Source organism: Dicentrarchus labrax, unplaced genomic scaffold, assembly GCF_905237075.1.
Source record: "Dicentrarchus labrax unplaced genomic scaffold, dlabrax2021, whole genome shotgun sequence".
NCBI lineage: Eukaryota > Metazoa > Chordata > Actinopteri > Moronidae > Dicentrarchus > Dicentrarchus labrax.
Window position 1 is genome coordinate 21,216,558 of NW_026136718.1, and position 27,940 is coordinate 21,244,497.

The 27,940-nt window shown below is 39.8% G+C and overlaps 1 protein-coding gene and 1 long non-coding RNA gene across 6 annotated transcripts in view; one reads left to right on the plus strand and one right to left on the minus strand.

The window, feature by feature from the left end:
- The window catches only part of si:ch73-63e15.2 (protein strawberry notch homolog 2), a 58,859-nt gene that overhangs the window by 6,188 nt on the left and 24,731 nt on the right, over positions 1–27,940 (plus strand). For 3 of the 5 annotated variants that reach the window (XM_051376462.1, XM_051376464.1, XM_051376463.1), the window contains exons 2-4: positions 8,347–8,570; positions 9,828–9,916; positions 15,900–16,023. In XM_051376462.1, the coding sequence (XP_051232422.1) occupies positions 8,466–8,570; positions 9,828–9,916; positions 15,900–16,023 (318 nt within the window). In that variant the 5' untranslated portion in view covers positions 8,347–8,465. Of the gene's footprint in view, positions 1–8,346; positions 8,571–9,827; positions 9,917–15,110; positions 15,276–15,899; positions 16,024–22,396; positions 22,816–27,940 lie in introns of those variants that run through there. The other 2 variants (XM_051376465.1, XM_051376466.1) reach the window with 2 other exon arrangements.
- LOC127350161 (uncharacterized) lies at positions 73–27,908 on the minus strand. The gene is made up of 4 exons (XR_007880527.1): positions 27,838–27,908; positions 9,019–9,082; positions 6,825–6,876; positions 73–1,569 (listed from the first exon to the last, which is right to left on the minus strand). It is a non-coding gene; the product is annotated as an uncharacterized LOC127350161 (long non-coding RNA).

Sequence of the window (27,940 nt, forward strand, 5' to 3'; positions counted from 1 at the left end):
AGAAACAGCTGTAACATCACTATCATTTTCGACGCTATTGACAAAAACTGTAATTTTACCTCGCATATCATCATAACTTCATCCAAAGTGGACAGAAACAAAATAAAACTCACTAAAACCATCTCTGTTAGTCTTTCCACTGTTCCAACAACAATCACCAACTCTGGTTTGCTTGAAATAAATCCTTAATTCACTGTTGTAGATGAGAAAAACAGCAGTTTCAGTTGCTCTCTTCCATGTACAACATATGCCCCACATAGAGTGCCATCATATGGGATACTTTTAATTTGTTCATCAAGGACAGAAAATACACACACACACACAGAAAAAAACTAATATATATAGAGTTAACCATTAGTTTTTTGAGGATTTTAAAACTGCTTTCTGGTGGACAAACATTACTATTTCTTTTTTTGGCATTTCTCTATTGCAGTTACTTGTCGGCAGACATACTATAAATGGTCAAAGAGCAAAAATAATACATACATCTACACGCAAGTACTATGTAGTAGAAATATTCACACACTATGCACACATATTTCTAGCCCCAGGGTAAAAAGCTCAACTTCATATTAGGAACAATCAGGCAGGGCTTCAACAGGTCAAACACAGCAAACACCAAAACTCTTGAGTGGGTCTATACAGTCTGCAGTACCATGATTCGAATAACAGAGGACATTTTGTTGGAAGATGTCACATTACCCTGATAAAATTATCTGTCTTGTCATCAGAACAGTGCTTTCACTTAGAAGAGTTATTGACCCAGTATAGCAAACTAGAAAACAGCTGGCAAGTCAATCACCTAATCCCTTTTGCATCATTTTTCGAGAATGGATTGTGCCTGTCTGACTAATTTTCTGCATGGTTTACTTGCTTGCAGTGGTGTTATTGTTCAAGAGTATGACAGAAGCCGCAGTGGATAGCCGACAGAACTGAACTGAACTGAACTGGCATTAGCATAGGAAAGTGGCACAGACAGACACAGACAGGCTCCCTGGCGCTGTGCATGTGGTGCTATATTCTCACGCCTGCCAGAGAAGTGAGGTCAATCTGAGTGGAGTAGAGTGTTGTCTGGATTTGAACAAGGATAGGGCAGAGTTCAGAAAACGTTGCAACTTTTTTAGAGAATGTTACTTTTACTCTCAAAATTTTGTAAGGAGTAAAAGCTATTTAGATTCCGAGACACAGGTATTCTCCAGTTCCCATGTCAGGAGAAGCTCCATTAGGTGCTTGAAAAAGTCTCCTATTTGCAATCCGATATACAGTTTTAGTTCGTGAGATCACAACAGCAATGAATACTCTCCCGGTGCATTTTTTAAAACTGCACTGTCTTGTATCATGCACTCCAGTTCAGCAGTCCAGATTTTGCTTCCCTGTGCTATGTTGTTTGCTTGTGAAATGTGCATCTGATAGCTTTGGCCTGGTGTTATGACTGACTCTCTGAATAACCACGACCGAGAGGGGTGGGTGGAGATTCAGAGTCAGGAAACCAGCTGGCTCCAATCGGCAGCAGGATCCATCTGAGGGTCAGACTGGGTGAGAGGCAACAACCAACGCCACCGGCTTGCTCTGACAGCAGGGAGGGAGAAAGATGAATGAACATGAGGAAAATGGGGACATAGAGACATATAGTGAACTAGCACATGGCAAGAGATGGATAGCGATGGAAATAGGAGGAAAAAAAAGCCTATCGCTAGGAAGAAGAAAGAGGGATAGTGAAATGGGGAAGTTGGCAATATCACTGAGAGATTATTGGATCGGAGACAGTGTTGAGTGGGAGGGTGACAGAAATGGAGGAGGCGATGGTCCACGTTTTGATAGTCGAAAGGACTGATATGAGTAGACTACTACCGCTCAAAGGTGGGAAGGATCTGATGCAGAGAGAAAAAGCAAAACTCTGCCACAAGAAATTGAGAGAATGGAGGAGTTTTTGTTTGTACTTTAAGAGGCAGCATTGCATTTACTGAGAAAGGTGCACATTTTGTAATTCAGTTTTTTATTAATTATTTCTGATAATGTAATATATAAACACTCATGATAACATGTCTTGTTGTATTTGTGACCCCCACAAAAAAAAATAAGATGGAGCTGTGATTATCAAACACAGCATACAGTATATCTCCCCTCTTTAGGTTAGTACGTCACATCTGACTTATTTTCGCTCATTGTTTGTTGCACAAACTCAAATGTCAGAAATTGCACTGTACATCAGCCGACACTGATACGACGATGAAAATACACACACTTTGTATATCTAGAGAAATCTCATCCCAAATCCCGCGCAAAAAACAAAATACATGATACACCTTTCTCGACTATACAAATTAGATTAGGTAAAATCAGCTACTGTCTGTTCACCTTACTAGGTGAACCGGAGCAATAAAAGGGTGGAGAGGTGCACACAGCTAGCATGTGTCATCATACTTCTTTTCTGAGGAAATTAGATGACAGAGGAAAACAGGGCGAAGAGGCAGCTGAGTGGATCGTTCTCTCTCTGATCTAGTCAAGTCTTTGATCTATTTCTAGTGGGTGCTGGTGGTGGTATAAGTAGGAGGATTTGCTCCTAAATGAGTCATCAAGTCACAGCAAACCATTGTTTTTGATCTTTCCCTACTTCTCTGCTCTTCACACCACTCTGCTCTGATATTCATTGTCAAACTCTTCTCTGCCTTTACCTTTCTTTCCTCTTTGCTCCCTGGTCCTCTCTCCCACCATGTCTCTTTTTTTATTTACCACAACAAAGGCATCCTCTCAGCCATGAGAGCTTGATTAAGTTTCCCCTTAATGGATAAACCGCTTTAATGTCTCATTCAGCTGGTGTTTGTGGGCACAGAGATATTCATCATCATGGCAAAATAGTGCCGAATAGCCACTTGGAGTGGGTTGATGAGAATCTAATTAAGATGAATCGTTATCCCTTTGTAAGTAGCTAAATCTTTGAACTCTGCCTTTCAGTCACACCAAATCATTCAAATGACTGCCCATTTGTTCAATGTATTCCTGTGTCCTGTCCCAGTCCAGAGAGCCTCTTTGATAAATATTTGAACGGGCGAAATGCAATAACAACAGGCTCTTAAAACCCAATTTGTTTCCATTTCCCGGCTTTTGATAAGACAGCAGATTCAGTTACACAGTCATTTGATCATTATTCTCTATCCAGTGTTCTACCCGGTCACTGGGCTGTTCACAGCCCCTTTGTGCCAATGTCTGTTTTGTGGGGAGGGGACCAGGAACAGATTGGTAGCTAATGCCTTCCATGTATGTGCTTAAGGGTTTCTGCCATGTGTGTGTCTGTGTGTGTGCATGCATGTGCACACAGAGGTAAGTATAGGCCTTTTGTGGCGAAAAAAGGTGCTGATTAATAATGTAAGCTGTTTTGAATGACCAAGCCCTGCGTTTCCCTGGGAAGTAACTTGTTCCTTTTATGAATATTTAATCACAGTAGCTAATGAATCCAGCCGGTCTAGGCAATCATAACCAACTAACGGCCCCCTTGCTGCTCTGGTGTAGGGCAGCTGGGCCCTGATCATTTCTAACCTGATTACTGGTGATGCTGATGGACTCACATTGGTGATGAGTGAGTGTTGTACATTGGATTGAATGATCACCGTCAGCCGGCTTGTTAGCAGTGAAGACAGATGCAGGCTATGGCAGGGGAGAGAGATGCCAGCAGATGACTGTCACATAAGAAGGTTTGGTGTACTGTGAATGCACTCTCACTGTACATGCATGTGCATTGAAGTGCACCTCTCTTACTTTTTAACCCCATACTGTATGTACTTTTTTGTCTGCGATTGCTTTTTCCTGGCCTTTCCAGTCATAGACTCATACACAACTCAGTGCAAACTGTCATGCAGCCAATGTAGATAGCGGAATTTGCTAAAATGGAATTGAGAAATGTGGCTAAAATGCATCCACGGTGAATGCCCTGCCCCGTATGCCACATTGAGCTGATTTTGAGAATGCGGTTAATGAAGATGAAGCAGAGCTGTGTGTTGAAGGATTTTCTCAGTACCTTAAGAAGGATTTAGTTTGACGATGAGATGAGTGTGACTGGTCACTGGAAGTAAAGGGAACACATGTGAGAGGTGATGAGGCCACAGTTGTACCCCACACAGTTATAATATACTATAAACTACAGTGATTGTGCTTCTGTCTTAACCTTAGCAGAAATTCAGCAGTATATTTCCATGAAGCACTACATTTGCCACTGCAAGCATATTATACTTTATAGCCAATGTATATATGTCTTTTTGTGACTTTATATAACCTAAATATCTACATGGTAAATTAACTCTTGTACAATGGTCATTACACATACATGTTACACATACAGAAATGATTCAGTTGTATGTGGAAATATGTTTATATATCAACGCTCCACATGTGAGTGTGCATATGTGGGGGTTATGGCACACGCGACAGGCAGGGTGGTTCTCCTCGTGAGCGTTAATCGTGACTTAGTAGCTTAAGGAAGTCACACTTCCCTGGATGATCCCCATGTGCTATGGCCGCCACGGATACCAAATAAAGGCTACCAGCATACATCTAGGAAGTCTTTCCTACCACAGACTGCATTTTATATCCTAACATGACAAGCAAATGCTGGATGCTGTAACTAGCAACATAAACACACATCTTGTGTTTTTGAAGTGACAGAGGCATGCTGCTTGTTAACCTCTGTCTGGCTGACAGGCACAGTGACTCATGCAGCCAAAGGGAACCAACTGACCTAGAATTGAGCCACATGGCTGAAAATACAGTTTCTAACATCACTAAATCTCCATGTTTACAGTCCTTCATCCCAGATGAATCGGTGTGTATTTTGGCATGTTCAGCATATAGTGTATGGGCTTGTTTCAGTTTTTAGATTTTACCATTACTGCCCATGAAATGGCCTAATCTCCCTTGCAGTGAGCTTTTGCACCAGGCCCACCCACAGAGTGAGAGAGAGAGAGAGATAGAGAGAGAGAGAGAGAGAGAGAGAGAGAGAGAGAGAGAGAGAGAGAGAGAGAGAGACAGCTGGGGGGAGACACATGGGAGGGGGTTGTACAAAAACCAGCAGTAACCTTTGAAGTAATTAACAGATTTAACAGATTACACTGCAAAAGAGCCACTCTCTTCCTCTCTCTCGCTGTACTGCTTTATAACAGAGGTTTTGTGTGTGAATTTTGAAATGGCCTTATCCTCTTCAACATATAGGACATACACATTTTGCTTAGCAGTCTTCATACGCACTATAAATCCAGATAATGACAATGTAAACACATTTTTGAATAACCAAGCAGGGTTATAAAAATGACTTGTGTGTTTTTTCTTTTTGATGAATGAACTCCTTGTCTCTTGTGCTGCTGTGGGCATGTTTTCTCTTTTCTCTTTTGTTTTCTGTCTCCCTTATCTCCAACCTTCTTTTCCTTACTGATAGCTTTTCTTCATCACCTCCCTTTTCCGCTACGCAGGGGTTAGCAGTAGTAGGGGGTTTTGCTGTTTTTTGGTAATGAGAGGCCTTACAGGAAGGAGATATCTGGGACCACTCTTACAATGATCAGTATCGATTATCCTCAGAGGCTCGTTGGAGGGGGTGGGGGTTAGGGAACAGGGGACAGACATTTTTCTGTTGCATAGTCACAGTAACTTGCATGGTACTGGTGGGTGACTTGGCTACAGATGGTAGGGTGAACGGGGGTTAGCAGGGGATTATGGTAAGACATTTATTCTTACAATTTCATCTTTTTGGAGAAATAAGAAGATGCAATGGTGGTTGGCTAGGGTTTGAGGATGAAGAGGGTTATGGCATGACAGCACATTTCGGCTGAGGCTAATCAGGAGAACTAGGAGTGTTTATAACTGCCAGTCTTAATGATCCTTCGGCTGAGTAATGTATACTACTACTACTACTGTATTACTGGGCATGTTTGTATTCTGGCTGTCACATGCACTGATATATGCCTGAGCTTTTCTTTTATCTTTCATACTGGAAACTTAGAACAGAATAACCCCAGGGTGTAATCATTCAGAGAGTTGACTCTACAACTATAGTTTCATACATATGTGAACCACAGAATTCAACAGAATAACACTGAATTATATTACAACAAAATTAAGTTTCAGTTTGGTTTCTCTCTCTTGCTCACCCACTTACATGCAGGCTTTCTCTTTCTCTTGCTCTAGTTTTCTTCCTCTCTGTACTTTTTTATAGCAGTTGGTGTCTATTACTTAAATGTTGAACAGTGTCAAACTCATTAAACATTAAACCATTCAGATTGAATACAAATGTACATTTGACCTTTGTCACCTGTAGCCTGCATGTTTGGGTGAAAGAGGTATTGGAATATATCAAGACCTTTGACCCAGATGTACTGGCAAGATGCCTAAGAACCTTTGATGCATCGAAGCTTTGGGCGTCCTTAGGGTGTTGCATTGAGCACAATTCTGCAACACCAGACGGCCTCATGAGGCTCCCAATACACACTCAAGCTGACTTGCTTTTCTGTCCCTGCCTTCATCTGGCCCCCAGAGGCTGGAAGCTGTCCATACATATTCAGAAAATATCTAATATCCTTTTGCCTAAGACCTCCTGCCTAGAAAGTTTGCCAGTTGGTTCTTTGCGGCTTCCCCACATTTGCTTCACCTTTATCCAGACAGTATCACACTGACAGCCTGAGGATAAAATGGCCTCCTTTGTGTGTATTGGCTGTGCGAGTGGTGAATATGTTGGGTCAAGTCTCTGTCTCTTTCTCATACACAGTCACTCACATGCACACACTCAGACACACAAAGGCCCTCTTATTTAGAGCCTCATAAACTCTATTAGGATTTATTACCTCAGCTTTGTCCCCAGCGAACACGTCTGGCCTGTTCCAGATTGGGGGCAAACTGGAGGAAAGAATGAAGGAAGGAAGAGGGGAAGGAAGGTAACGGTTTGATTAGTTTGGGGCAGGGGAGTGTTACTGACGTTACACAGACATGCATTGTGGAGGGCCGAGAGATTGGATTGATTCAGCAGTGAAACTGGGGAGATTTGTGGGATATTTTTAAGCTTTCACTCTGGAAGTAACATACAATTCAGTTATTTGCACACAGTGCATATATGTATATGCACACATACATATCCCACAAATCTATACTAGCACCTATACTAGGATAGTGCACTAAAGCTGACTTCATACACATTATTCCAAGTTTGTGCTGTTATAAAGCCTTTGTGTTGGGCAGCAGACATACAAGCTTTTTACTCTGACTTATTTGGTTTCTGTGTGAAATCATATCAGAGAAAAGTAGGTCATTGCGGTCAGTTTCCCAATTATAGCAAACTGTGTCTAATTTATTCAGACAGAAGGAGTAGGGGGAAATCTGTAATGTAAATGTAAACAAAAAGTGTGTGTGTGTGTGTGTGTGTGTGTGTGTGTGTGTGTGTGTGTGTGTGTGTGTGTGTGTGTGTGTGTGTGTGTGTGTGTGTGTGTGTGTGTGTGTGTGTGTGTGTGTGTGTGTGTGTGTGTGTGTGTGTGTGTGTGTGTGTGTGTCATTGGAGGAAGCCTTCTGCCTTTGTCCAGACTGTCTGGTCTAGCCAGTCTAACCTGTCATTATGTTGGACACATACATCTTGCTTTGTGTGACTAGCGGTAACTGTGACACACACACAGATGCAGATAGACAGACAGCTGTTTGTGACAGAAAGGGGTTTAGGCTGCCTGTTGCTTATGATTTTGAAAATAAGTTACAACTTACACAAAATAAAACAATCTGCACCAATAAGGAGTAGGTTTGGCCAGTCATAATACTGACTGGATATTATGTCAAATATTATAACTTTATAATCAGTTGCTATCCCCAAAAATAGACCCGTTCGCTCTCTTGTGGATCTCCTGCCATGATTTTAATTGGTCCTCTGTGAAACGTGAGTGATGTCAGATGACAACCAGCTAATGAGGGCTGTCAATCAACAGATATAAGCTCACTGCATTATGAATAAGATCTGAATTCAGTTTGTGTGGCGACAAAGACAACTAGAATCTGCCTCGAAAAAGGAAGACCAATTATTTGTCTAATTTGCTTCATATGATACAAGTTATTGATTTATTCTCATTTTATTCTTTATTTTCACACAGACCGTTCGTATTTTTGTGTCTATGGCTGACTTATTATGATTTCTAAGACTTCTTATTTATGTTTTTCTTACATGGGGTTTATAAAACAACAAAGTCTAGCATTCGCCTAGACTTCAATGACTTGTTTTGATGTGATATTGATCACCATGTTTTCTGGATGAAATTTTCTTCTAATGTCTCTTTGCCCTTCTCTCCCTCCCCTCTACATCCCTCTATATCTGTCTTCTCCTGTCCTCAGGTCATGGAGAGCATTTGCCCTTGTTAGAAGTACGATCTCGGACACAGCCAGCACGTGGGTAGCGGTTGGAGGGTGCATAGCCTAAGTCAGCTGGTGGTCATGTGTGAAGCTGCGGTCTGATGCCCATCCTCCCCTCAGCGCTGGCCATGGACGGGGAGAACTACCTGCATCCAGAAGGCCCTCAGCTGGACAGCAGCTTGTTCTCTGTGACCCCTAACATGCAGGTATGCTGTGGGATTTTATTAGCATTTATTTAGACGTCAGGTTCATATTTAATTGTTTTTTTCCTAACAGTCCTGTTCATGTCTGTACTATGTGTTTTTTGCATTAGCTCACTTTTACAGAGGTCAGATAATTTACTGTTTCAGTATTTTAAAGTTTACCATACCTTGACATGCTCTTGGTATGGGATAAGTGCAGCATTTTGTTGAAAACATTAATAGAGAATTCTCAGAAAAGTGTTAGGCATAACTGCATACATTTAAGTATACAGGACATGGCATTCTTACACTGGAGTGTTGGCCAGAGCAGTATTGAATGACAAAGTTAAGCTAGGTTGAAAATATTGGCTCCTTCTTTACATTTTCCCTGCTACCTTATGTCCTGCATCATGGGTAAAGACACTCTTTAGCCTTTATGTACAGCTGCATAAACCTAAAGACTCATATTTACTGTTAGACATCAGAGCACTGGTGTATGTGTCTTCTGTATGGTGGAACATCATCATCATCGTCATCTAGAAATGTATGAGAAAGGAAGTGTTAGTTTTCCAGAATTGGGAATTGTTACATAGACATTCTTAAATTTCCCTCGGGATAAATAGAGTATCTATCTATCTATCTATCTAGAGAAATTGGTATTGAAAAATTACATTTGGATAAACCCAGTTATATTAATAGGAAGTAATCTCTTCCAAAGAAATTGTCTCAATAGTCCTTGAACACCACCTAATAAAATTTCAGAAATTCCATAGTGGAGTTACCACAGAATTTCAAAAGAATTTCTCAAAACCTCAGCTAATTGAAACTGAAACTATCTGCCCAGAAGAGATGATTGGTCAAAAAATGTATAGTTATTTGGCTAAACAGTCCATTTAAGGGCTTCTACAATTACACTGAAAAAAGTTAGATGAGTCAGAGTTGCTCTATCATCAGTTACATGTAGTTTGTAGTTCCACAGACCCTGTAGAGCAAAGATGTGGATTGATGTTGATATGAATATCCTATACATAGTTTAATACTATAGCACATGGGAAAATGCACTGGTGTTGTGGTGGTGATAGCATTCTCTTGTGCTAAATATAAGATAATAAGACAACAAATAAAGTTTAATATGAGTAATTTCTGCTGTAATTTTGGCACAACATTCATCACTGGAGGGTTTTAATATTATGAGAAAGCTCTATTGCATGGTTTAGTGTTATATTTCAATGCTGTTTTTTTTTTTGTAGTGTGACAGATTTTCATTTTGTTTTGTTTTAGAGTTCAATATACGCCTCCTCTGGTTCCTGGGGACCCTACCCTCAGCAGGCTGGTTACAGCATACACTGCCCTATGCAATCTGGAAACCAGTAAGTTAATACAAACTCACAAATACACTCGCAAACACTTTAGACTATAGCTTGCAAACAGTAACTTTCTGCACAGTGCACAGTGCACTCGTTCATACGCGGTGGCTGAGAATGTTCCATTACAAACATGCTGTTTATTACTTACAGTAGGCAGTGGCCTTTAGATTGAGGGCTGTAAACCGTTGAACTACCCACAGGAGTTTCACACATGAGCTAACAAAATGTCCCATCAGCCCTGGGACTCTGAAGTATTGTACAGTTATATGTATGGTGTTTGTGTTGAGTGTCTTATGGATATTAAGCTAATAGTGTGTATATTTGACTAATCCATTATTGCCTTAGACAGCCAAAAATATAAATTTATATTCACAAATATTCAAATAAAAGTATAATTGCGTGGGTTAGTGCTAATGTGATGCGCAGCAATATAAAAAATGTAGCTACACTGTAATGCTGTGCCAGCCCTAATGGTAAAAGTTTTACTCTTTTGATTTTAAAGAGTTTCAGACAATTCTTTGTCAGGGCCGCCCTGGTAGCTCACCTGGCAGAGCTAGCATCCCTGACACCTAGAGTTAATTACCACTATTAGGCCAATACATCACCTTCAACTTGACTACACCATCAGCTCAAGTCACTGGGGATTTCTCCTATCAGACCTTCTTCACTTCCTGTAGCAGGTGGCCTGGTCTCAGCCCCTCTACGCAGGGTAATCTCAACATCTTGCAACTCTGCTCTGTTTTTATGACCGTGTGTGTGTGTGTGTGTGTGTGTGTGTGTGTGTGTGTGTGTGTGTGTGTGTGTGTGTGTGTGTGTGTGTGTGTGTGTGTGTGTGTGTGTGTGTGTGTGTGTGTGTGTGTGTGTGTGTGTGTGTGTGTGTGTGTGTGTGTGTGTGTGTGATGCTGTTCCTGTCTACACCGTACCGTAAGCACCACGTCAACAGAGCAGAAGCAATTCACTTTCAATGTAGTTGAAACATGCAGCTGAATTGTTGGTTTCAGTTTAGCGGGGCTTGGATTCTGGTCTGCCCTATACATTTTTATAATAGCAAATAACAGCTGTAATAACAGTCTTGTATGAATGGGTCATATATAGATTGGGCAATAACTACTTATCAGCATCTCATAGTGGAATCATTTTGATGCTATGATAACCCACAGGTTAGACAAGATTTCATCTGTGACGGAACTTCTACAATGACTGATTGTCAGTCATCACCAAACCTGTGTCATACTAAACACAACTCAGGAAGTGTTTGCTCAAGTGGTCATGTTTTGTTATTGCTGTCTGTGCAGTGTTTCTTTGAAAGTTCGAGCATCAGATGACGTGAGCGCCCGATCTGTGGTTTTCAGATTCACTCAGTGTAGAATTTTCTGACATCAAGATGGTTTAACGAGACCATCTCCTACTCTGTCTCACAAACCACGAACGAAAACCATGATTTTGATCATGATCAGAATCTTAATGTGTCATGTTTCTGTGGTTAAGGAGATCGTGTGATTTAATATCATCTTCATTATTGTGTTGTAAATCCAACATAATTATTTTTCAGTACATGTTTTGTCCGAGAGTGACCAAGCAGATGTTCTTTTAGCAAATTACAAGGACTCTAATCATGAGGTCACTCTTTTTAACCAGTTATTGACCAAGGAAACAAGACGGAGATCTTAAAGCTCCAGCATTTGCACCTCTTCCTCATCCTGTTTTCTTCACTCAGTTCAGTCAGGCTCTTTTTCACATGACCCTGTATTCACTCCTCTTTTCTTCCATGATCTACAGGCTACAGAGCAGGCTGCTGCTTAGTGTGATTGACTTGTGCTGCACGGTCAGGATGTAATTGATCGGACTTGAAAGCGCGTAGTTGTCTGCTCACATGGCCATTGAGAACAAACAGAGGAATGAATAGATCACACAGCACCAGGGGGTAAAAAATGTGAATGGGCCATTGCCTTGAACTGATGTGCATCACTCACCTCAGCACGGCAGAAACTATTCTTATGAGTAGAGATAAGGACGTCACTGAGACTCTGTAGAATGAGCAGGAACGTCATAACAGCGACTCCTGTACAAGGTAATGCAGTCTAATACAATAGCTCTACAGGATATTTTCTTCTGAAAAGTAGTGTTTATTGTAAATGTTGTTTATATGTTGCTCAGTTTTTGTTCAGTTTTTGTTGAGACTGTGTAAAAGAGGTGTTAATTCTTCTCTCTCTGTATTATTTGGTGTGCTGAATGATACAAGTTATTTTTTCAACCTTGGCCATTGCCATCATGACATTGTTGCCAGAATAAAGATTAATGAGTGGTTGACATCCACATCTGTTATCTGTTGGTCTTTCCTTTACCCTAATTACTCTATTTCCAGCCATCTGAAGACAGCAGGTATCTGTTCCATTTGCAGTCTCTAAATGATAATGTGCATTGTCAAGCCACAATCATGCATAGTAGATCAGCTGGTTAAATTTTGTGTAACCAGCACCAGACTGTTGCAAAATAACCACAGACACCTCTGCTTATCTGAAAGTCAAACTTGGCACTTGTCTCTTCATTAATAACCCCAAAGGCCACCAAATAACCAAAAATGTATTGGCATGTCACTGACACACTGGGCATGTGCACTTAACTGCTAGTCCCACTGTGCATTGGGTTCACAAAGCTCACTATGAGTCCATAGTGTTAACATTTTTTGATTTTAAGCTTCACACTGGCAGCATTTGTTAGAGGACTACAGAACTGAATAAGAATATATTGGGTACTCTGATACTCATAGGTTGTACTTGATTGCTACTTATAGACCTCATTGTAAATACAAAAAAAAACATGTAATGCAGTGAAAAGTTCTATGCTGATTATGATGTTGATCAACTACCTACCATATGTTGGGTTTCCTGTTATTCTCTAATTCAGTCAATTTAAGGGAAAATAAGGCCCACTGTTTTTAATCTTTTTAGCTAAAAGCAGTAACAGTTTGTGGTAGTATGTGGTTAGGTCTGTTCCACACAGCTGAGTCTGGGTGTTTGTGTACAGTGGAAAAATAAGAAACAGACGACTTATCATCTTCTATTTTTATGCCTTGTTTATTTCTAATTGTCTGTGACAAACTCTTAAGTTATCAATCTTGAAGACCCATATTGTGTGCAGTATTTAAGGTCAACATGGGTCTGTGAAATAGCACTACATTAGATTGCTTTATACTGAACACTACTTCCTCATTATAGACTACATTTCAAAGAGATTTGCTGTAAAAACAAATGGACTCTTTCTTTTACCGTTTTCTTTTTGATCCAATAAGACAGCGAATAGATCTTTTTGATATCCTTACTCCAAAATGTCGTTTTTCTTGCAGTGTAATCACTGTAGGTACTGCCTGCTGCCAAAATGGAGTGTTTCCCAGTGCTATAACTCAAAGTTCAGTTATTGCACGCTGTTGATACCATGAGAGTTACATTGTGTGACTGTGCCAGTTGTAAGGAAGAGTACTTCCAAGGAATCTGAGCAGTTGGTTCTTGTTAGTTGTCTGTGTAGTCTCAGGGCGTCTTTGATAAACATCTGGCTTTCAATGGAAGTAGCAGTATACTGTTGGTTATCATTCTGATGGGGTAATGTTTCATCACAGTGAATTTTATATAACCATTGTCTTTTATTGAAAGCTGTTTATATTAGAGAAAGTTTGGTATAGTCCTGCTGCTTACTTAAACACAAGAACAAGATACCCATATTTCTGTATATTTATATAATATAAAAACATTATGATGTGTCAGTGGTGGAGACTTTCTAAACCATAATAAAGTTAAACTTAGTTCACAGCCTTTAAAACTGCGTTAAAACTTCAAAATTATCTAATGGACTAACTCTATGTAAGAGAATCCTGTCCTACAAATTAGCTAATTCTTAATTTTCTTACTGTTGTTCTCCTCACCAATAGATAAAGTAGAATTTGGCTTTTATAAGGTAATAATAATAAGTTAATCTTTCCAAGTAAATCTGTATCCTGTTCAAGTCCTACATATGGTGTAAAGAATTGTTTTGTTATTAGCAATTTGGCATTGCTAGTCCTTTCTCACAGACACACACACACACACACACACACACACACACACACACACACACACACACACACACACACACACACACACACACACACACAGTCTATCAAAGTAAACAAGTCAATAAAACATGGATAAACATCTTTCTAGCAGTTGTGAGATGATAACCAGGTATCTTTGTAAAGTGTCAAAATATTGCATTGTTACATGCCTGACCAGTGTGTTTTTTTTAAAGTGCAAATAAGAGACTGTTAAACAATAACATGGCTGAAATGATTATCTGTACACAGCTACAGGCTGCGTAGTATGAGAAAGCTACATGTACACAAACAGTAAGTCAATCAGCTCCTTTGGCTGAGAGCCCCTAACCAGCTTTGTGTTGTTGGAAAGCAGCTGATGCCGGCCTGCCAAGACTTCTGCTGTAATAATATCACTGTCATATCAGTGTTGGCTGAAGGGCCAGGAAGGGGATTTCCAGCACAGATGATTGTTACCATTCACAGCACTATGATCTTTCTGAGAAATAAACAGATTCTTTACCAGTATGATCTCATTACCTTTTTATTCTAATTAAGGTGCACTCATCGTGCTCACCGTGATACAATAGATCACCCCCCCCAATGTGTAGGCTTAAAGTTCATTGCCACATTGAATCTTTTATTTGCTTGATTGTTGAAAACTGAACCATACAAATATCATAAAAAGTTAAATTTTTTTTTTTCAACAAACATTTGTGCGTTTGTGATCACTTTTGTAGCAGTACAAACCTGAATAAAAGTGACTTTGAAAACAGATACTAACCAAAAATATAGAATTTTAATATGAACACAGTTAAATATTGAATTTTGCTGCGTGTTGTTTGGAAAAGTCAACAAATAAAAAAAATCACAGGAACCATGTTTTTCATAGACTGGCCCTTTCATCCTCCTGGTGTGTTTTGAACTTAAATCAATCAGTCTCACTGATCCCTGGCGCGTGGTTGAGGACACAGCCAAATCCTGTGAATAGCTTTGGCCAAGCTCAATCCCTCTGAGCCTGAGCCCTGGCACATGATTGGATAAGAGGGACATGGGATGGTACAGTTACAGTTCCAGTTCCACCTCCACAAAGGTTTAGTTTTGCTTTTGTTTTGAGTGTGCGTCCACCTCTATCAGTAGAGTCAGTTATTACGTTATGATGACTTGCACTCAGCAAGAAACTGAAAATATCTCATGTTGGGAATACAATGTCTGTGGACCTGTGTCTGACTGATTATGACTGGGCTAATGGAGAATGGTTGGTGTTAATGAAAGCCAGACTTTTGATCTTCAAAGCGGGTAGGAGCTGTTCTCAATATCCTTTCCTTGACTTTCTGTAGACTTTGGCCTCTCTCTCTCCCCTCCCCTATTCAAACTTCAAACTCTTTTTTTGCCTTATCCTTCTTGTATTTTGATAATTGAAATTGCTATTTAGTTTGCTTTGAACACCTGGATGCAGATGTAGACACTTTTATTTTGAAAGATTCAAGAGCATATAGCTTTACTCAGTGGCATCAGTCAGTAATTGAATATGTAGTCAGCAAAACGAAACCAAAAGTGTTTTCATTTGGTAAGTTTGCGTGATTTGTTGGAATTGCAATATGTAATGAGTAGTATAGCGTTAGATCAATGTATTTAAGTATTATATTGCTAATATTACCATCTTAAGAAAACAACATCCTCCATTCTGACTTGTCCCACTTGACCGCTTGATCACATGAGATGCCTTTTAGTACCACTTTCATTTCTCTACCGGAGCTGATTATTGCGCAGAATTAGCAGGCTTTGGTTGTACTTGGCAGCTGTATAGTGTATATTTGTGTAACTGTATAAGGGCAAAGAAACAGCACGTGTCAGTTTCACTTAGACTAGAAGCAGTTAAACAAATAACTAAATTAACTAAGCATATTCTTTTCCCTCCAGGCAATACCACTTGAACAGCAGCACTACCACCACCACTCCGGATGTGCACATGGACATTTACCCTGGATTCCAGGATATGGACTTTTCCAACCTCAACCTCCCTAGGAATGGAGATTTCCCCCAGGTTTGTTTCACCTTACTGCTTCACATGTCGGCATGTTTATATTTTGCATAAGTAACACTGACAAATTGAAGCACCTACAAGAGCCAGTATGAAAACGCCCATATCTACTCAAAGATCTGTACCTCGGTTACTTGCTTATCATAGGGAAGGACCATGCTTCCCACCCACTTCTTTCATCCTGTCTTTCATGTGTGTTCAGCTCGGCTTAATTTACCATAGAGCAGCCTGATTAAAGGCCAGTGTTGTCTAGACAACTACAGCAGTACCTGCCCCATTCCTGTCGAGGCCTGCCATTAATAGGATATTGTAATTTAACACTCTTCTACACTTACGCACTGCATCTTCAGAAATCACAGTTTGATAAACCCAGAATCTTTTGTCATTTTCAGCCCTGCTTGGAATGAGTACACAAAGTGTTCTTGAGAATAATTTTAGTGTCTTTGGGATAATCCCCAACCTGGGCAGTTACAACTATAAGACTAGGACACTCATTTCAGGATGGGATTTTGTTTTACTGCAGTTGTCTACTTACTCGTATATACTATATATTTACCTCACCATTCCACGTGGTTACTAGCCATCATTTGCATTTTCTATTTCTCTGCACTCTTGTGTTCGTCCGGCCAATTCCTTATAGTTAGAGTCATATGAATAGGAGGCAATTGTAATGACACAGACCAGTGAGTTTCTAATCTGACGCCTATGTGGGTTGAGGTGATGAGTGTCATTATGAAACCATATTAAAAAATATGCTACGATGATGAGTTTTAAAGAAGGGCAGTCATGGGTTACCAAGCAGACTGGTAGCATCCCCCTCATAATTAGCCTGTCTGATGGTAGAAAGGGCATAGCTATCAGTTTTTCATGGTTCAACACAAGGCCAAAGCAGTAAATAATAAAATGCCCCCGCGCTAAGGTGTGATGGCAGTTATTATATCTTATTTTATTTAAACTGCTATTGACCTGTGTTTTATGTCTCACATGTTTCCTCATGTATTTCTTGTTCAAAGAGAAGTCGTAAATTTAAATTAAACAACACTAACACTAGTTCTAATGTCAACTGTTGACAGGGAGGACTGTGGGTTATTTAAAGTCCCCTAGGCATAGTTTTGTGGAAAGACAAGTTCCCATAGAATCTTTCTGTGCTTTGAGCTCAACAAATGAAATTCCATTCACCGCAGAGACAAATATCTCAAAATCCCAGCAGATAAAACAGAAGCTACTGCTATCTGCATAGCTATACATCAGTAGGAGTTAGTGGAAAAAATATATATTTTTGTACGTACAGTGAGTTGACTCTTTTAAATTGAAAACAGAACTGAAATGGAATCCTACAGTATTAAATTACCCACATACAGAACCAGTACAGTGTATAGTTTATTTTCTATAAATAAAAACACTTCACTGGATAATAAAACCCATAATAATGAAACCCAGTGAATTGGGAGCAAAAAATTATGAGAAAACATATTTCTTTTTTCTTACAGCTCTGGGCTATATTTTTACTCTTCATTCAATTGGATATAGAGCAAGGTTTTGCCTAATTAAGGTTAGGTCTTTACAGGTGCACAATATTATGTGGCTGGCATGGGAACCCTTGCTAACACAATTTCTAAAACAGTCACCTCAGTTGAAAAGGTCATGGGGTATAAGCGGTTTGCAAACGTTTGGTGTACATTGAGAGCCCTTATTAGACTGGTTTGTATATGCAGATTTTGTTGCACTTTGCCAACCCCCGCTAGTAGAAATCTTATTGTTGCTAAAAAGGAAGCACAAGTAGACAGAAATATTACAGGAGTTTCACTTCATGTTTGTATCCAGGTGTGTGGATGAGTTTCAAAGCTATATAGTAAAAATAATCCTCAAAGTTATATGAAAATGTTTTGTAGTAATATTTTAGGAAGGGGGATTTCAAAAACAAAGTATATCTGAAGGCCTTTATACACAAGAAAATCATGTCATCCTCATTACGTGTGTTGTTTTGCTTGCATGGATTTTGTGATTCACATGGGGTTTCCCTAGTTTTCATCTGCCGGTGTTAGCCTGGCTGGCTATACCTCTTGTCCTTCCAAGTCATTACGAGGGTTCCTAATTATGTGGTACTTGTTGGATCTACACATCTGTCTACATATCAAGTAGACAGGAGTATGGCTTCACAGACGTCATTTTAAGTGGTTTAGTTTAAACAAGCTCCTTCATCTTTGATGCATTCACAAGCAAGTTTAGTTTCCTGGCAATTGAAACGTGGAATGTCATGGTGCTTGTGTGAGTAAGAGAGACGTTTTGTGCTTGTGTTGTGCTTTCTCAGCTGTCATTTCTGGTTTTGGACCCTCTCTGCCATGTGAGGCATGCAGAGAAAATTTATGTCACGGGGTCATCTAATCTGCCACCTCACACTCTCACCCCCTTTTCTTACCCCCCCCAAATCACCATGACAATCTGACCATGCCCATTTTCCCCTCTATCGGCCCACAATCAAAAAGCAGGATTTCTTGTTTTCTTTGCACTGCTGATCCATGAATACAGAAGATATTCAGACTTATGTGACTGGGTGGAATTGTTGATGTGATTTTGTAGTCTGTCAGATGACTGCCATGTTTATCTCCGACATTTCCCTGTTTCAGTTACAGCTGTAGAGTCATTAGTGAAATCTCTTTTGGTTTGCATGTCTTCCCACAGTGTTACAGTTTGTTTATGCAGTTCACCATAGCTCTGTTGGAATATCCTCATTTTACAAAGAAGCACACTGTTTGAGCATGTGAACAGGAAGTCTTTCTCTAGATTGCTGGTAACTTGAAAACAAGAGCCAAATGTTTGTTTGTGTTAGACCCTGTGTTTAAATCCTTCTTAGAATATTAGTTAATTTAGATATATAAATAGCTAACAACTACAGTGTATACATTCACTGCACAGTGATCTGGCTGAAGTTGATGAAAACTGTCCCATTATGTTATAATATAAACATCCACCATGATGTTCACTAACTTAAGTCATATAAATCTAGAATTTTTAATTTTTTTTATTTTATAGATATCTATATTTTACAGGTTAAACGAATATGGACGATGAACAGTCGTTTGCTTTGTATGCAAATTGCACTGTCCTTTCCAGGAAACTTCCCCAGAAAGTATATCAGATCCTTTCTCAGGAGTTACTTAACTATGGTAGAAAGTGGAAACTTTGAAAAAAAACAAATTGAGGCATCATCATATTTACTGATCTACAAGTCTGTACAAGCATTTATCTCTAGTAAATCTATTACTGATTGTGCACACACACCCCAGAAGCAATTTAAATTAATTTAAAAAGGAACTCTAACCTAAACAGCACTACTGTGCTTTAAAAGAAATTGTATCTTAAACTCAGTCACTGTGGTTTGATGAGAATTGTACTCTCTACCGCAGTGACACGTGCATACCTGTCTAAGCTAAGGCTGGGTCATTTGTGGATCTAAAGTACGTGAACTTTTAGGCAGAGTATCAGAATGAAAACAAGACTTACTGGAAGACAAAAAACCAGAACTCATTCACTAACCACTCTGGCTAACCTCAAGGAGTGAACAGCACTCTGAGAGCGCACACACTAACACACCTACTGTATACTTCGTATTTACATATACTGTACGTATACATGTAGACACACTAAGGCACGTTTAGGCATATTCACACCCTTAGTCTCTTGCTGCATACTCTCGTTCTTCCTCGCGGTGCGGTTCCTCTCGCTATTACAAAGACATACTCAAGTGCACAGTACACTTCTAGGAAGAGTTCATGTGCACAACGTCTGCTTTTACAGCTCTTCTCAGTTTTGCTTTTGGGAGAATCCGGCTCCCTTTATTTGCCAAATAAGTTGTACCCTAAACCTTGAATAGGTTTTTAACCCATCATGACTTTAAGGAGCAATGGGTAGCCATTATTCAGTGCCCTTAGACCAGCTAGATATAAGGTGACAGAGGGACTATATCCCTTAAATACTGTTTTATGTATTTAAAGTTATAGAAAATCCCAGAGCACCAACGTGGGCACAAGAAGAACATGCCTCTCCCCACAGAAAGACCCCAATTAGTCTCAAGCTGAGTTGAAAAATACAAACCACAGAGGCGTGCTGCATAAGGTCCACTGACTCCAGGGTTTACATTCCTATCCAATTTACTTTTGAACCTTTGCACCTCCAGGGGCCCGGTAGCTGACAGATATTAAATGTGGCATGCTGAATTTCAAATAAATCTTTATAAAAAAATTTGCACAAAACCTCTAGAAATGTCAAGTTGATATAAATATTGAAAATGTTAACTTCACTTTTAAGCTGCAGTACTTGAAGTAAATCCTAAAATCATACTGATCAACTCAAAGGTGTTCTGCCTCAGGGTTTATTTTCCTGGCATAGAAGATTATCTTGTTTTTCTTGACTTTCTTGCAATCAGCCAATCACGATATAAATCAGTTGCTATTTCTCAGATACTTCCTTGTAAGACGCTCTAACACTTTGTCATTTGGTTGGCCTAGTTTACAGGAGGAACTTAAAGGTTGTTAATTGGTGAACTGTTTTCCTTGAGGAGTGTGTTCTCCACCTGATCCACTTTAGTTTGAGATCAGCTTTAGGTAGTTCAACATCTATCTGTCCTGTATTTGTTAAAAAGATATTCTATTTATAATTCCTAAAAGCTAAGTTTAAACCTACTGCACTTTTTGTTTACATTGCCAGCCACACAACGTGTCAGTGCACATGTATTGTGTTTAAAACAAAACATATTAGTGATACAGCTAAATACAGTAACTGTGCAAAAACCTTTTCATGCAACAGAGGAAGTTCATCTAACACGACAAATCATTTCCTGCAGTATGGTTACAGGTACCGTAATGCAATTTTTGATGTAAGCAGCTGTAATCATAACAGCCCAGGATAAACTGATGCCAGCATCTGCAGCTGAAGTGAAAATAGAACAAAGAATCAAAATCAGACTTGGAAATGTCAATCAGAATGGCTCTAAATCTAAACAATGTCAAATTCTGCTTGTGTGTGGACATGTGCATGGGACTATGAGAATTCATCTTTAAGTACATGTAAACTTTGCACTCAGGGTTAGGGTTGTCAGGCATGGATCCTTCCTTGTTTAGGCTGTGATGCAATAAGGTGTGTCTGTTTTGTGTATTTGAGTGTTCAAAAGAAGCTCATCAATGATTCATTCCTCCCTGATGACCATCTATGTCCCACTAACACACACACACACACACACACACACACACACACACACACACACACACACACACACACACACAAACACAAACACAAACACACACAAACATTATTCAGAGGATTCCCACTCATACAATGATGACACCATGGACAGGCGCCACTCCGTCTCTGAGAGTCTGACTCCCCTTTGGTCCAGCAGAGATGGACATTACAGTACCTTGCCATGCTGGCTTGATATCACATATTCCTGTAATCTGGGTGTGCACTCCAATCCACTCGTGAAGGAGATAAATCACATTATTTCTGTTCATAAATACCACAATTTCCCTATTTATGTCTGGCTCTTAAACAGTTAACATTGCCTTCAGATAAACTAATGTTACAGCGCTGTCTTTGATCAGCAACTTAGATTTGTTGAAATGACCCATTTGCCATCAGATTCCCAGAATATTCTTTTTTTAACAATTGCGCCCCTAGTTCCAGTAAGTGGGAATGACCATTTATGATGAGGTATTTGTGTAATTGTGTACAGATAGAAGTAGTGTCTGACGCCTGAAAGACCCTTTTTGAATAGGCAGATTTGATCTATTAATACATTCCTGGCCTGTATTGGAGGTCTATGTGAAAACTGTGAAAGTTGATGTCCAATCTCTTTTAATGCTGATTAACACAACAGAGCTGCAGATATAAGAAAATTAATTAGACAACTTATTTGCTTTCCTTCCTATTAGCTTTTACACCTCTGAGCTCTACATCACTGTATTAATCAGTAGTCATTACTAGAACAGCTGCCTTAAAATTGAGCCTGTACAGACAAATAGAAAGACAAAGAGCAGAGTATAAAGTTAGACAGCCAGCAAGGCAGGGAGTCAGTCTCTAAATATAATAATCATTAAATAGTGGCCTAGGCCCATTAAACATAGCGGTAAGCAGCGGGGTGTGAGGAGCAGCCAGGTCCAGAGCGCAATACTGTTTACACTACAAATGCGGTTGAGTTACACCATGTACAGTAAAATGGGCCCGACTGCCAGTAACTCTAGTCACTTACCAACAAAAGCATCATTTCCTGAAAGCTCCTCCCTCCTCCCTCCCTCTTCTCCCCACCTCTCCCCTCCCCTCCCCTCCCCTCCTCTGCTCTCTCACTCGCTCTCCAACCACCTTTTTGAGCTCTGAGGAACTAGTCCACAATCACTATGACTAAGCCCTCTATGCAAATACCTGACTGCCCTGGCGAAGCAGGAAGCATGTTTTAGACTTGCCTGTGTCTCTATCCGTAAGAGTAACACAGAGTTTGTATGCGTGAGCTTGTTGCCCAGAGCATACCTGCAGTAGAGGCAGATGTGTGTGTTGAACCAGAGAGGAACTGTGAAAGAGCTAGTGAGAGTCCACTATTGGGTGGAAGCGCACCAGCTGTAAGGTGAATACCACCACTTTGACCAACACATGGAAGAGGCTATCGCATTCAGGGATTCAAGGTGAAGCAGGAGTGTATGTGTGTGTGTATTTTGCCCCCCCCATACTGCAGCGTTTGGACCCATGTCTCTCATGCAGTTCTGGACTAAATTGTATTCACAGCTGGGACGACCGCTTCCCAAGGTACTGGTACTGTTTGCTTCTTTTTTGTATATATTACGCTGAGTCAAATCAGTTGTTTTTAAGACCTGCTGTTATTTTCTTGAAAACTCTTTTTATTTTTGGTGTCGGGATCAATAATTGAAAACTGTTAGATGAGGTATTGTGACTAACTGAAAGCTGCTTGTGTGAAGAGTTTTTATTGTCCTTATCAGGAACATTTTAGATAAGACTTGTAAGCATTAGTTTGTTTCCCACTTATGGCTGTGTTTTTAATTTTAACTTCCTTGAATGAATTTTGAAAGTACTTCCGTATAATTACACTGTGCTCACACTAATGAAAGAAGGTCTGTGCTTCTCCTTTATTCTCTATTGTCTGTCTGGTCTACTTTGAAATTGATTTGTTATTAAAATAACATTAAAAGTTCAGAAAAATTAGTGGAAGATGACAGACCTAAACTGTAAAATTAAAATAGTTCTTAAATTAATCTCTTTAGTGCTTATAAAGGCGTGTTTCCTAGAGAAGGACTGAGCCACATGCTCGACTAATGACATGTTCCAGTACAAATCTCCATTAAAATTTGTTTTAGAGTAAGACTAGGCTTAGTTTGTTTGTCCTTCTTTAGGCAACCCAGGCTAAGGATTTGGGCTCATTGTTGAAAGCTGGTCTTTAGTCAGTCAGCAAGTCAGGCTATGAATTTTCTTTGCTGGCAGGCCAGAGTTGCCAGTCACCCGGTGCTCCTTTTAGGCTCTCATTCCCAGCCAGGAACTATGACAAATGATTGTCTGCCTCACTCCTTGCTGTCTTCCAGTAAGTGCTAGAACCTGATATCTTCTCAGTCTAAATAGCACTCTTGTCTGTTTTCTGGATGGCTATTGAATATGCTCATTGTTCACTGTAAATAGAACTGCATTGGTTTTTTTTAATTTATCATTCACTAGACTACACCGTGTTGGTGGAATTGCAGCTCATATCACGCATAATGACTTTATTGGTGCAAGGCTTGCTGAGCTCATTTCCACTGAATGTCTGCTTAAGTTGATAAATTTCACCATGTCAGCGTTTCTTCCCTCACAGAAATTTGAGAAATTACACAATTTGTGGTTTTAAGCAGCTTATGCTTTAAGCAACATTTCTTTTGTTTTTATTAGTTAAATGCATGGATGAACATCAGCAATAGCTCAGGCTACAGATGATCCTGTTGTAGCCTCTATTAGTTTCTCTGCAGGAAGCTGACTGAGGTGTCTCTGTCCACAGCATTTTTAGTTAGTATCCATACATATATATCATTATCAGTGTATTTACCATCTTATGTCACAAAATATGTTCCACAGCCTTGAAGAATAGGTTCACAATTGTTCAAGTCTTAATCTTTAAAATAGTCGGGTTCCCATATGAACACTAAAAGAGGTTTTGCTTGTTGTGATCATTCCTCCTTTTCATTCTGGATTTTTAGAGATGCCCTCCTGATTTGCTTTCAGTGTAAGTGATGGCGGACAAAAAAATATATTTCAAAGTTTATCTGAAGCTCATCTGAGGCTTTACTGGTCTGAGTTAGCGGGTTTCTTCCAAACCTATAGTCTTTTTAGTGCAAAATTCCTGACTATTGTTTTATGAACAGAATAGAAAAATTATGAACCTGTCTTTTAAGGTCAGGGGCGCAGCAGGGCAGCCTTTTGGTGGGCACATGTTGTCAGTTTCCTGGTATTGCGTTAAACCTCAAGTATGACCTAGACGTGCAGCTTACGGGAAGTGAATAAACAATGATGGAGAGGATGAGTGAGAGAATGGGGGGTGGACTGACTATGAGTAGTGGAGAGAATTCTGCAAAGAGAAATTAAAGGTTACCACCTTGTTATCTTTAGCAATATCAAACTATGCCTGCAATAATTTAAAGCATTATGTTAAATGGGTCACACATTGGTAGCAATTAGAAATGCAACAGTGTAATAACTCAGTGTGGTGCTGGGTGAAAGGACCTTATAACAGGGTGATTTTGTAGCTAATTATTGCTGGCCGTCAGAAAAAATTCATGCTCCTTAGATGCAGGATACAAGATGCAGTAAATCTGTCAGGTCTGACAGTATACAGAAAGCAGGACAGTTGCTGCAGTAGGATGAAGATGTCAGAGCATAGGTGTCACAGATCATCTAGTTTTACTGTTAACTGGTGATTTCAGCTTGTACACATCAGTGGTCAACTGCAGTGATGGTTAAATGGGAAAATTCCACTTAGCAGACTAACTTTTCATTCAAGACTGTATGCACACAGGTCAAATAGCCATTCATCTAGCCACAGTGACTCTCTCCATGTACTTAAAACTGATCACTTTGGGCTTTTTTGGCACTTGCCCACTAGAAACACCATTCAGACTCTAGTCATAGAGTTAAATCAACACCTCGTTGATACAGTCTCAAATCAATCAAAATACGAGAAGCACGGTAGCAAGGTAGGATTTCTTACAGGGTTGTTGTATTGGATTAAAGGTGGAATAGCACCACAATGGTTAGCAGTGTCACTCACTGCAAGAATGTCCTGGGTAACGTTAGCTAGCTAACTAGTAACACTCACGTTTGCTTTGATTATGAAGATATTCCTGTTTTTCACCTCCCATACGACAGCGTTGTTAACCCATCCACTCTTAAGATAGTTATCCGTACTTTTGTAGGCTTTCATTTTTTGTGCGGTGTAAGGTGATGGATATATGTAAAAATATATGTTTCTTGCCCGCCAGGTAACCATGGTAATCACGTGACTGCAAAGTATGAATAGTCCGATGTTATAAAAAAAAGCAAAAATGACCTTTTAAAATGAACAAATAAACAAATAAGTCAAGGTTCAGCAGGTCTATAGATGGCAGCCATTGAAGTGCTTCATCTCTTTTGTCCTCTTGGTGGATTGTAACACTACTTTGTTTGGCGTTTGTGATGAAAATGGTTAGGGCCACTGTGGCCCTTACTGGATTGAATTGATGTTGAAGTACCTTCCTTCCAAGTCTGAAACATATTCAGTAAAAATGGTTGTAAAGGTCTTTTGAGGGTTCTTTTAACTTGAGACGGTTCACATCATAGTCAGCATAAAAACGTTGTTAGTTAGTTGGTCTGTCTGCCAACTGCCACAAGGTGAAAGTTTAGCCAACTTGTTGTAATCGTCCCATGTGCCCATGATAGTAAAAGAGTAAATTCCCTCACAGCTTAGCAGTTGATTCGTGAGTTAAAAACCTAGTCAGCAACTTATGGACAACGAGCCTGCCTTCCTGAGTAACACCGTGATGATAGTGCAGTGACCACAGGTGTGTGAAAGTGTGGGTGTATGTCACACACAAGACGGAAAAGAGCAAGGTTATTTGAGGTAATATGAGAAGCTGTTAATTCCGTTGTTCAATTTCGTACAACTGTAAACCTTGTTATCTAGTATTGGCCTCCCACATAAAGCAAAGTAAAAATAGGATATAGTATTTTTTTTTCATTACTGAGACACATAGACACATAGACACAGTGGACACAGTCACATTGATTCATTGGGAATTGTTTAACCTTTAGAGATATTTTCTAGGCCATGCTGTATGTTACTGTGTTTTGCCCCCATTGCAAGTGTGATATGTTGAAATTTCTGCATAACTGAGACGTCATCTTGCGTCAGAGCTCCCCTCACATCCAGTTTTCTCAGCACTGAGCATGCAGGCTCACACATGCATTAGTTTATCACACATAAACACAAATACACGCAGTTTGAGAATGTCTGAGTCATTTTTTTTCATCCACTCTCCTTCTTGTGTTTTCGTCATTTCACAAGAACCTTTTTGGATGCACGTCCGTCTTTTTTTCTAATTATCAGTTCAAGATGTAGATTTCAACTATTGAGACATGCCTCTGTGAATGCCAGCTCATCCTAATGGCAGTCTTCCTAAATACACGACAGATGAAATCTTATCAATCTCACTGCCTCTCTTTCTTTTTCTGGCTCTTTCCTCTGGTCATTTTTCAGATTTTCTCAACTTCTGCTACTCGATCGTCTTGTCCTTACTGGAGAAAGAATCTGAATTTGCCAAGTAGATTTATTTGCTGGCAGTACCATGTGTGTCGTAGAACCTTGTTACTCTTATTAGTTTTCTAGTAGTCAGCTCAGTGTAAGCTTCAGGCTCTCCTACATACACAACTAGCAAAACAGTTCTTTGAACCAGCTCTGTCACTCGGCTGCTAGCTGGGACACTTGACATGGCATCCTTTTATTTTCCAGAACATATGAAAACACTGGAAAATTCCAGGACGCTTGTAAGCAGAAAGCTGTCCCTGGCTTGCTTTACTCACTTGGCACAACATGAAGGCTTGCCTGTCAGGAGGTTGCTGGACCGGGTCTGCCTCTATGATTGGCTTAGGATAGTTGGTTAGGGTCAGGCTAGACTTAGCTGTCTGAAGGCTGGACGAGGATGTCGGAATAATTTTCTTTTGACCCCACAGCTATAAAAATGTGAATACAATGAAAAAATTATCGTATCCCTTATTATTTCTCAGACCATACCCTCAAAATAACATTTGCAAGTTTAATGTCAGCACAGTTATTAAATAGAGTCAACCTGGGTCTTAGGAAAATATTAGTAGAAAACACTGATTAAATATTATTGTCAGAAGCCTTTTAACATCAGTTTTGGCTCTGTGGTGCAGGGTCTTAAAAGGAGCACTTTGCGGTCAGTGGAACAGCTAAAACTGGTACAGTTCTCTAGACCTGACAGTTATAGTTGTCTGTAAAGGGCGGTTTAAAAGTATTTTTTGGCTGATGGTTGTGTGACTAAAACAAAATGTAAAACTTTCCATGTACACTCATAAAAATCTTGAGAAACTGGCTCCAGGATCAAAGCTCAGTGACATTATAAGCTGATTTATGTTTGTCTTCTAGAGGCATCTTGATCAATGTAGTACTGAATTCAAAAGAGGTCTAACCGATAGTCGTCTTCTGAATAGCAGGTCAATCAAAGAGCTGGTTTGCAAAAAAAGTCTGTGTCTGCCTTAAGTCTGTGAGAAGGTCAAGGAAAAGGAAAAGCTTACAGCTGTCCTATTAAAGTCGCAGCCCAACAGATATGCCAGGGATGTAGGACATGCAGACAGCTTGGCATAACATAATCCAGACAGAAAGAGTGACACCAGTGGT